Here is a 12,136-nt window from a genome sequence, read left to right on the forward strand (position 1 = left end):
CAGGGTAAATACAAAATTGTCGTTCATCAAATCCTACTACCACAGGACAACAGGGTCCACAGGAAGTGGCCTGAGGATTGGGGTTATTACCACCCTCCTGCCACAGTACCTTCCTTCCCAATATTTACTGTTAGGTTGCCCAGAATAGAGCAGGGACAAGTTAAGCGATGAATGAACGGGTTTTTATTTTTCGGAGGCCTTTTCTGACTAAGCCTTCCTTTCTCCCTTCTGGGTTGTCCATGCACTTGGATCTGTACCTTTTGAGCACCTCATATTCACCTCACCCTCAGTCCCACAGCATTTATGTACATAGACGTAATTTATTTATTTAATGCCTGTCTCTCCTGCCTTAAACTGTAAACTCTTTGTGGCAGAGAATTCCTCCCAACTCTGTTGTATTATACTCTCGTAAGTGCTAGGACAGTGCTCTGTATAAAGCAAGCACTCAGTTAGCAGTATTGATTGATTTTTTTTTACTGTTATTTCTGAAGTTTTTTCCTCCCTGTGGATCCATCTTCAACTTCTTCAATTGCGAATTCCTTGGAGCCAGGGACCGGGTCAGAATTACTGTCCATGTATTTGTGGGCAGGGAATCTGTTATATTGTTATAATGTGCTCTCCCAAGAGCTCAGTACAGTGCTCTGCATATAGTAAGTGCTCAATAAATTCCACTGATTGATATATTCTTCCTAGCATTTAGATTACTTTCAATAAGTACTACTTATGATCGACTAATTCTCACTGCACTTCTTACAATTTAAGCATTGAAGCCAATCAACCTAATAGTTTCCCTTGGGAAACAATTTGCCTGGAATGTGGAAATATTTATTTCAGACTACTTGCCACAATCAGTTAATTCACCCCAACGATTAAAGTTCTACCTCAACCTTTAGTTATATCTTGGACAAGACAAGTCGCTAAGATTATCCTGGCTCTCCAAAAGGCTTAAGTCACATCTTCATCAGCTCTAAGAATGACACTTGATTCAGCTGAGTATCTCTCTGTAAATGCCTTTGACTTAACACTTGAGTATCTCTTACCCAATTAGTGGAAGTCTTTCTGCCTCTCTGGATGTAAAGAAATGATGTTTTTGCAACTCTCACATGCCTTTCTGACAATGGAATTCTCTTACATTCCTCAAAAATCCACTATAAATGTCTTATATTCCTGACGGGAGTTTATTGGTTTGCATATGCTTTCAATCTTGCCAGTTCCTCCCATGCAATGTCTTCTGTTTAGGTGGCCTATTAGTAAAAGCATTTGCACAATGCTCTGTACTGTTTGTATGGGTACTCACTAATTCATTCAATAGTATTTATTCATCATCATCATCAATCGTATTTATTGAGCGCGTACTGTGTGCACAGCACTGTACTAAGCGCTTGGGAAATACAAGTTGGCAACATATAGAGACAGTCCCTACCCAACAGTGGGCTCACAGTCTAAAAGGCACTTACTGTGCGCAGAGCACTGTAACCAAGGCAGTTAGGCATGAAATAAATACAATACTACCTGATGATGATGATCAGGAAAATAATTAACAGCCATAGATGGCAGATATGCAGAAACTGAAGGAACTGTACTGCACCAAAAAGTAATTAACTAATAACCTCTACTAGTAAGTTTCAACTTCCCCTTACAACTAACATTTGCAAAACAATAATACTAATAACAATGAATTACATCAAAAGAAAGAGAGATGGATCCTCCCCAATATAAACTTGGTGATTCATGCTGGTTTGTATAGTCAAATTTTGAAGACCCTTGTGGCACTATTCCAACACCCAGGATTCAAAACAAAAATTCTTAAGACAAGAGTGATAAACCCATCCTGCTAAATCCTGCCCGAGACCACCTAACCTGGATCTATGAAGCACATTTACCTTCTCTGACTGTACCCTTAAAATGACGGTAGGAGTTAACTTTCAAGAAATGGTATCACAGCATATATCTCAGGACATCTTGACTGGTCCCCAGTACCATCATGGTTCTGAAGTCTTCCAGAAGACTTTCAGGCTTTATCTCAATCAATCAATTGATCAGGTCACAGAGGAACCCAACTAAACTGTATATTTATAGCTCATACCTGCAAACAACTTTAACCAAGAATCTCATCTAGCTGTAGGTTTTGTTTTTAGAACGTTCTTTCAAACCGTGCAAACTGGATGACAAATTCTCATGAAAAACCTTTAAAAGTCATCTCACGCAACTGTTCTGTTTTGATGAATCACGCCAGTGTAGTAACATTTTATTTTCTTGGATTCAAGTACTTAAAAAAACTGCCTTAATAAACAGGAAAGAACAGGATTCCAACCACCTCATCGGAACAGCAGCAGGAAATATTAATGTGTACTACACAATACCTCATTTCACTGACCTGACATTTCTGTCGCAGTTGCCTCAGTTCCTTAATAATTGGGGCTAAGGCTGATTTCTTGTCAGTCACCATTGAATTCAATTTTTTAACCTGAATTTAGACAAAAAGTATGAATGAATCCCCTATTAATTCTGGGATTACATTTTTAAAATGTAGTAAGTAAAATAATTCAAAGCAGATAAAGGGGGAGAAGAAGATTAAATTGAGCACTCTATAAAACAACAAGCTTCCAATTATTTCTACTAGTCAGCATTAAGATAAAATTTGCTCATTTTAAAATATAAAAGATGCTTATAAAACTATGCATTTTGTTTCATTTTAAAAATTATGACCCTTTACCTCTACACTCTATGCATTTAGAAAGAAAGCTTCTTTAGGAATTTGCAGCCTGGCTAATTAAATCTAATGAAAGAAATTAGAAATAGAAAAATATATTTGGAGTCACCATATCAGACATGTCATCCAGTGTCCGTCCTTTAATTTCGTCCACTTCACTCTTTAATGCAGACACCCTCTCCAGCTCTTCCTGAGTGTAACTGTAACCAGAAACACCCTTCTTCTCCTCCATTGTTTGCTGTCAGGAAGAGAAAGGAAGCCATACAAAGCAGGTGAAAAGTCTTAGCAGTCCACCAAATAGGTTTACTCATTTAACTTAGTAACAAAGCCATAAAGAAGTATTTTTAGAACACTGAAACTATGAAGACAACCTTAATGACTTCAATAAGAATTACATGCCTGTGTGGGCTGTAAATTCAGTTGGTTGCAGTGCAACACTAAATTTATCCATGGTATTTCCTGGTGTTTAAAATGTGCTTTTAAATCTGGGCTTAAAGAGGCAAGTGCTCTACCATAACTGCAAGTAGACACTTTGTATGCGTAGAGGGCTGTTCCCAAATCTTCGTGCAGTCTCTGGTGCAGTTTGGTATTTGCCCTTCATATTTTTAAATCATGTACATTACTGGAGGCTTAACTAGTAAGCCTTGACTGATGTGGGAATGTTTGATGTATATGGAAAATCCTTCAGTTGGTATATAAGGATTTCCCAAATTCATACATATATGTGTATATATATATATATATATATATATATATATATATATATATATATACACAAACACATACATATGTATGTATATTTGGTTGTCCTTCCATGAATATGTTGACTCTCCCATGGCATGTTCCCAGCCCTGCTACTGTGCATGCCTGAACTAGTGCCCATTAAGTCATAATCCATCTATCATTAATCCTCTCCTCCTCCCCATCCCACCTCCTTCCCCTCCCCACAGCACCTGTATATGTTTGTACAGATTAACTACTCTATTTATTTTACTTGTACATATTTACTATTCTATTTTGTTAATGATGTGCATTTAGCCTTAATTCTATTTACTCTGACGACTTGACAGCTGTCCATATGTTTTGTTTTGTTGTCTGCCTCCCCCTTCTAGACTGTGAACCCGTTCTGGGGTAGGGACCGTCCCTATATGTCGCCAACTTGTACTTCCCAAGCGCTTAGTACAGTGCTCTGCACACAGTAAGCGCTCAATAAATATGACTGACTGAATGAATATTAGCAAATTGGGCTTTCTTGATGACTTTCACCGGAGTCTAAAAAGATTTTGTAAATTTGGGCCAATTAAAAAATCATGTTCACTGTAGTTTAACAGTGAACAATCTTACCACAATGTACACTGGGCCTATATGCTACATTGCAAGATCAATCCTATTATCCTTTCAGTTCACCAGATAATAGGAACCATTTTACAGGTTTCCCTGGAAAACGCTGAATTCAACAACAATCAAGAAAATCCACAAAATTCCTGGTATTTACCAGTTGATTCTGAATAGTCTCATGATGCTGCTTCAGAAGTTCTTCTGTCCTCTGGAGGAGACCAAATTCTGCTCTAAATTCAGCTATTACTTGGTGCTTCTTTTTGAAAACTGTACTCTTGCTTCGAAGCTTGCTAACGTAACGTTTGAACTATAAAGGAAGAGAATTAAATGATACACAATTTAACCTTGAGGCTTAGTGAAGGGGCCAACTACTACATATTTTCTCAGTGTTCTTGATAACATTAATTTTTACATATTATTTAAAGGCTCAAGACCTAAGGATAACTACGGTAAGGTTTTTTTGTTTTAAAAATAAAAGAAATGATCAAGCCTGCTGGTACTGCTATTTTTTTGACTGCTTCTTCTCAGTTTTGTTTACTGGCTGCTCCTCTGCATCTCATCCTCTTACTCTGGGTGTTCTCTCTATCCAAGACTCTGTCCTGGATCCCCTAATCTTCTCACTCGAGACTCACTTTCTCAGGGAGCTGATCCACTCACGAGGCTTCCGCTATTATCACTGTACAGAACGTCCCCCTCCCGCCCCCAGACATATGCAAAATCTATCTCCCGCTCTCTTTTTTATGGTGTTTGTTGAGTGCTTACTATGTTCCAGGCACTGCACTAAGCGCTGGGGTAGATACAAGTTAATCAGGTTGGACACAGTCCCTGTCCCATATAGAGCTCGCAGTCCTAACCCCCATTTTACAGGTGAGGCACAGAGAAGTTAAGTGACTTGCCCCAGGTCACACAGCAGACAAGTGGTGGAGCCAGGGTTAGAACCCAGGTCCTTCTGACTTTCAGGCCCGTGCTCTGTCCACTAGGCCACACAGCTTCTGTCTAGCACTAACCCCTCATCTGACCTGAAATCCCAAATTTCCTCTTGCCTCTAATGTATCTCCATTTGCAGGTTTCCTCTGGGACCTCAAACATGTCTAGAACAGAACTCCACATCTTTCCCCTTTAAACATATTCTTCCTTCTAATCTTACCCGAATCAATAACACCATCACCCTCCCTCTCCCAGGAGCCCACAACTGCTGTATCACCCTCAATTCCTCTCCGTCTTACAATTCTCTCATCCAACCTACTGCCAAATCTGTCCAGTTCTTTCTACAAAAGATCTCCTGAATCCATCATTTCCTCTCCACCCAATCGGCTATTTTCGTGGTTCAAAATCTGGTCATATTGCGGCTAGGCTTTTGGAACAGTAAGCTCTTAAACACCATAATTATTAATTATTATTATCAGCCTCTCCTTGGTCTCCTTGCCTCCATCTGTCCCCGTTCCAATCTATTCTTCCTGCAGCTGCACAGATTGTCTTTAAAGGCTCGTTCGGCCCACATCCCTGCTCTCCTCAAAATTCCCCACGTACTTCCCATGTCTCTCTGCAGCCAACAAAAACTCCTCCTAATCAACTTCGAGACTATCCATCCGCTCAATGATATTGGTCAAAGAGTTTGAAATTATAGTCAAGCACTATTCTATGATGGTAAAAAATGTAAGCCCTGTAGAAGACTTTAAATCACTAACATGAATAGAAGGGAAAGTTATATTTAAATGACATGAATGCAACATCATCCCTAATCTGGTGGCTTTGATTTGCAGAGCTTCCTAGCAGATGTTGGTTTTAATGTTTCTGAAATAGCAGGAAACAATCTCCCCCAAATTTTTTTCTGTTATGAATTTTGTTTTATAAGGACGTTTTCTGTTATTTTTCTTCATAAAGCACTAATCTACTACCATGATTCTTCTCATAGTTCTGGGAGAAGCTGACTAAATTTTCAGAGATGCTCTATATTCTTTAAATGCTGTCTTGCCTCAACAATTCAGAGTTTGAGATGGTTGAAAATCTGTTCTAAATCAAAATATCAGATCATTTCTAGTTACTGGGCTTTTCAAAAGGGTTGATTTTTTTTTCTTGAGTGGACAGGAAAATGCTTACGATTTTGAAGACTGGCAAAATGAAAATCTATCATTTGCATCTGAATCCGGTCCTGAAATAATCCTGCTTATTCCATTTTAAAACGTTTTTGGATAATGGATTGCTTACCATGAGCTTAAAAAATCTGCTAAGCCATATTGTAAAGGGAAAGAAAGGGAAAGAGGCAGGCTTCAAAATGTTTTGCTTTCTAAACATAAATCGGTTACATTACAAAAAGAATTCAGGCTGGCTATTCACATTAAATTACCAGCAGTTAGGTTTCAAAGAAACAGAAGAAAAATTTAAAATTTAAACCATACCAATGGAACAAGGGTCTGGTAGTTTGTGAATTTTCCTTTTGAAGAATAAATACATAAGTCTGACATAACCACAGGCTTAGAATCCCTAGAGTAACTGTATGTTCTATTAAAAGTGTCCTGGGCAAAATGCCCAAAATGAAATCAACCCTCTTCATCTGCCATCCTCTGCAATATCTAGGCCAGGGCTTTTTCTATCTTGCTTTGCTCAGGAACTATTTTTAAAGCTAAGAGCTATAAACGTTTTTGGTGAAAGAACAAACCCACAAATTACTCAATGTGCTGTATGCAGATTGGAATACGTGTGGCTTTTGAATACCATTTTACTTTAAGCATTCCACCTAGGACACCGACAGTCAAGGTCATTTTAATCATACTGGAAAAGAATGAAGCAACAGTTTGCTATCAATATGCTGAGGCACCGAGGCACTGTTCGTAGTATACTTTACTCAACTCAGGGCCATCCTTACGTTGGGGTGCAAGACTCGGCTGGCCAGGTGCCGGGGAGGGACACAAAGAGCAGAGGCAGGATGGCCTAGTGAATAGAGCACGGGCGTGGAAGTAAGAAGGACGTTGGCTGTAATTCCGGCTCCATCGCTTGCCTGCTGTGTGACCTTGGCCAAGTCACTTAACTTCTCTGTGCCTCAGTTACCTCATCTGTATAAGGCTGTGAGCCCCATGTGGACAGAGACTGTGTCCAACCTGATTAGCTTGTATGTACCCCAGCACTGAGTACAATGACTGGAACAAAATAAGCTCTTAACAAATATCACTAAAAAAAAAAAGTTCTACTCCCCAAGCTAGGATTAACAGGGATCCCCAAGAGACCCACTACTGGGGTTCTAAAAAGGCCTGTGCCCAACTCAGCAGTGCAACCTCGTTTCCTCTTCCCTACAAGCCATGGAAAGAGAGGAAAAGGTGGAAAGAGAGAGATAGCAAGAAGCAAGGAGTGGGAGGAAGAGGGCAGAAGCTACAGGCACACAAGGTCTTATACAAAAACTACACACCCACACACACACTCTCGCTCTCTTTCTCTGGCTGACTCCCTCTCTCTCTCTGTCACTCTGTCACCCTGTTCCTCTCCCAAAGTTACCTCTGCTGCCTGACTGGGACCTTTCCCTTCCAATTCCTTCTTTGCTGCAGCTGCTGCCACCATTCTTTTGGCCAAAGCGACAGTCTCCGTTGCCGTTGTTTCTGCTACTGCTTCACCTACAGTGACACCTTCAGGGAATGGTCCAGGGAAGGGCAGTAGCAGAGGGGAACAGAAAGGGTTAGGTGAGGAAAAAAGAGGCCCTAATATTGTCATGTTCCTTTTCTCTACCTCTTTAAAAGCAGCAATTTAAAACAGTTTCACCAGCCACCTTTCGGGTAGCAGGATGGGATCCTAATCTTTTTGCCAGTCCCTCATGAAGGGAATCATGTGGGCATTTTAATTTTAAGGTGCATTTTAACAATTGTGGATTCTTGTCGTAAATCAAGTGGGAACCACTGGGCCTAAGAGGCAGTCAACTTCAGCAGTCACGAGGCCAGGTGCTTAGTGCACTCAGTGAGCACTCAATAAATACGATTGAATGAACGAGAGAATGAATGAGGGCTAAGCAGATCACAGAATAATGTGCAGCGGGACTGGAAGTTAGTGGTGGAGGTGAAAAGAGGAGGTTTCCCAGGAACCTCTGAATCGTTAGTAGTAGTAGTAGTAATGGCATTTATTGAGCACTTACTGTGTAAAGTAGTAGTGCTGAGAAAAAATGCCTAGGTGGTCCTCAAAGGGCTTACAATTAAGCTGCAGGGGAGAGGAGATGGGAGATGTAAGAAAGGATGAAAACATAAAAACACAAAACCAACATAAAAAAGACAATGACAGCAACATACTGAAGAGGTTCAGGGCACTGTAATAAATGCCATCATTTTTATTATTATTACTGTGTCTAGAGAAGAGACTGGGCCTCCTTGCACTAGGCTCCTGAGTCCTGGATCCTTTGCTAGACCTCTAGGCTGTAAGCTCATTATGGGCAGGGAACATGTCTGCTAATTCTGTTGTACTGTACTTTCCCAAGTGCTTAGAACAGTGGTCTGCATAGAATATGCGCTCCATAAATACCATAGATTGATTGATTGAAGCAGCGTAGTTTAGTGGAAGGAGCACGGGTTTGGGAGTCAGAAGATGTGGGTTCTAATCCCGGCTCCACCACTTCTCTGCTGTGTGACCTTGGGAAAGCCACTTAACTTCTCTGTGCCTCATTTACCTCTTCTGTAAGATGGGGATTAAGACTGTGAGCCCCACGTGGGACAGCCTGATTACCTTGAATCTGCCCCAGTGCTTAGGACAGTGCTTGACACAAAGTAAGCACTTAACAAAACTAGACCAGTTTTGTTTCTTCTAGACTATGAGCCCATTGTTGGGTAGGGACCGTCTCTATATGTTTCCAACTTGTACTTCCCAAGCGCTTGGTATAGTGCTCTGCAAACAGTAAGCGCTCAATAAATACGATTGAATGAATGAATGAACAAAACACCATAATTATTATTGATTGATTGACTCAGGGTAGCCACCTGATACCTCAACCTGCACTGCATGCTCAGTTTCTCTGCTCACCTCCCAGATTCCACAGTCTGGGCTCAGACCATGGTCTCCTGCCCTCTTTTTTAGCCTTTACTCCCCATAAGTAGATAGGGTTTAGTGTGGAACACACCCCAAAAAACCCAAAGGGGAAGGACAACTAGACCCTGATATTCCCTGATACTGCAGGACTGTCCTGCCTAAATTGGGATGTTTGCTCATCTTCACATGCTTTCCCAAATCTTTCTGTCCTTTTTCAATCCTGTTCTTTTCTTTCTCTCCCTCATTTTTTCAAAGAGGTGAAAATGAAATTCTCAACTAGAAGACCACATAGCCAATATCCTAAATCATCATCACCATCATCAATCGTATTTATTGAGCGCTTACTATGTGCAGAGCACTGTACTAAGCTCTTGGGAAGTACAAATTGGCAACATCTAGAGACAGTCCCTACCCAACAGTGGGCTCACAGTCTAAAAGGGGGAGACAGAGAACAAAACCAAACATACTAACAAAATAAAATAAACAGAATAGATATGTACAAGTAAAATAAATAAATAGAATAATAAATATGTACAAACATATATCCATATATACAGGTGCTGTGGGGAAGGGAAGGAGGTAAGATGGGGGGGATGGAGAGGGGGACGAAGGGGAGAGGAAGGAAGGGGCTCAGTCTGGGAAGGCCTCCTGGAGGAGGTGAGCTCTCAGCAGGGCCTTGAAGGGAGGAAGAGAGCTAGCTTGGCGGATGGGCAGAGGGATTGGGGGCATTCCAGGCCCGGGGGAGGACGTGGGCCGGGGGTCGATGGCGGGACAGGCGAGAACGAGGTACGGTGAGGAGATTAGCGGTGGATTCAATCATATTTATTGAGCGCTTACTGTGTGCGGAGCAGTCCCTAAGACCATCCTGATTCAGAGAGAGCTTCCAACACTCTGAACTAATCGCCAGAGAGGTGAGGAGCCAGTTGCAGGAGCTATAAGAAACTGCTGTGCACAGTCCTGCCTAGGTTTTTTGACATCTTTGGTCTGGGTCTAACCATGCACTACTGCCACCCCCAACCCTCAGCACCCTGTAGCATCCTTACTGGGAAGCAGGGAATGCCCTCAAGGAAGCAACAATATAATGGTATAAAAGTTCTCTAGTTCATGTCTTATTTAACCACCGACAACCTCTCCCAGATGAGGTAAAAATAATATTCTTGCTCTCTCAACCTATAGGCCAAAAAGGCAATGGTTTCACTGCCCTTGAAGAGTGTCTTCAGTGTCAGGAGAGTATGCCCAGAATTCATTATGAAAAAACAAAGTGGTCCCTTTACAACCCAAGGCCCCCTCTCTAATGCATCATGGTATAATCTTTCAGAGAGGAAAGTTATTTTATTATCATAACAGGATTTATTGGAATTTCGGGAGTCAAGTGGACAGCACCACAAACCCAATCCATGTTAAGTAATAACTGCCACGTGAATGATTTTACCATGTGTTTACCAGCTCTGTTATATTGTTACAGTACTCCGCACACAGTAAGCACTCAATAAATGATTGACTGGAAGCATAAGAGAAGGTGACTGTCAACAGACCCTCTGAAAGGGAGGTGGATATGGAGGAGAGAGAGGCATAGAAAGATACGGAAACCATACTGACTCCTGTATTACTGTTAGGCATTATTACCTAATATTCTTGGTACATTACTCAATTTTACATGGTTGAACACAATCTGATAGGAGGACTTGGAAACAGTGAGTGATTGGTATTGCCAAGTTTTGATTTGATAGTTCAGGAATTGGGCTTGGGTTTGGATATTTGTCCTACAAGGGACAAGGCAGCATGGACTAGAAAAATGCTCACAGGGCTTGGAGTCAGGAAACCAAGGCTCTAGTTTCAATTCTGCCATTAACCTGTTGTGTGAACTTGGACTAATAATAATGATGATGGTATTTGATAAGCGCTTACTATGTGCCAAGCACTGTTCTAAGCACTGGGGTAGATACAAGTTCATCAGGTTGTCCCATGTGGGGCTCGTAGTCTTAATCCCCATTTTACAGATGAGGTAACTGGGGCACAGAGAAGTGAATTGATTTGTCCGAAGTCACACAGCTGACAAGTGGCGCAGCCGGGATTAGAACCCACTACCTCTGACTCCCAAGACCAGGCTTTTTCCGCTAAGCCTCTCTTTCCCCACCTATAAAATGAGGATAAGATATCTGTTTTAGCTTATTAGCCCCATGGGGGAAGGGACTGAGCTCGGTGTAACCATCTTGTTATCTATCCTAGGATTTACTACAAAGTAAATGCTTAATAAACACCATAAAAAACTTCACTGAAAGAAAAATAACCCAAAAGGAATCAAAAGAATAAAGCTCACATATAACCTACTATGAACTGTGTGATTTTCTAAAATATTTTCTAGGGACCAAAGGCAAATCATTTTCAAGGGAGAAAAGCCGGTCAATTAAGTGGCGTGGCTTAGTGGAAAGAACACGAGCTTGGGAGTCAGAGGACATGGGTTCTGATCCCAGCTCTGTCACTTGTCGGCTGCCTGCCCTTGGGCAAGCCGCTTAACTTCTCTGTGCCTCAGTTACCTCATCTGTAAAATGGGGATTAAAACTGGGAGCCCCACGTGGGACAACCTGATTACCTTGTATCTACCCCGTACTTAGAACAGTGCTCGGCACATAGTAAACACTTAACAAATACCATAATGATCATTATTATTATTAGGTGGTATGGGTATGCCTTTTAACCAGGAAAGTTTAATCAGTCAGTCACTGGTATTCATTGAGCACTTACTGTGTGCAGAGCATTTTACTAAGCCTATATTCATTCAATCGTATTTATTGAGCACTTACTGTGTGCAGAGCATAGATCAATGAGAGTACAATATAATAGAGTTGGGAGACACGATCCCTGACCTCAAGGATTTTACCGCCTAGTCGGGAGAAGCAGAGGGACGAGTATTTATCCAGTTAATCTAGGCAGCAAAGAAAGCCAATTCAGAAAACAACACAAAACATAAAACCATGATTTTGTTGGGGTTTTTTTTTCCTTGAATGATCTGAATTCTGGTTCAAACAAAAGCCTTCAAGGTTCTTCACCAGCTGTTGCTTTAATTTTCTGCTCCCTTCACTTGCT

The 12,136-nt window shown here is 41.2% G+C and overlaps 1 protein-coding gene across 2 annotated transcripts in view; it reads right to left on the reverse strand.

The window, feature by feature from the left end:
• Positions 1–12,136, reverse strand: part of IFT81 (intraflagellar transport 81) — a 102,660-nt gene that overhangs the window by 37,768 nt on the left and 52,756 nt on the right. For both annotated transcript variants that reach the window (XM_038763245.1, XM_038763244.1), the window contains exons 12-14: positions 4,209–4,358; positions 2,823–2,951; positions 2,378–2,467 (exon numbers count right to left, since the gene is read on the reverse strand). In XM_038763245.1, the coding sequence (XP_038619173.1) occupies positions 2,378–2,467; positions 2,823–2,951; positions 4,209–4,358 (369 nt within the window). The remainder of the gene's footprint in view (positions 1–2,377; positions 2,468–2,822; positions 2,952–4,208; positions 4,359–12,136) is intronic.

The sequence above is a fragment of the Tachyglossus aculeatus genome, chromosome 21, assembly GCF_015852505.1.
Source record: "Tachyglossus aculeatus isolate mTacAcu1 chromosome 21, mTacAcu1.pri, whole genome shotgun sequence".
Classification (NCBI taxonomy): Eukaryota; Metazoa; Chordata; class Mammalia; order Monotremata; family Tachyglossidae; genus Tachyglossus; species Tachyglossus aculeatus.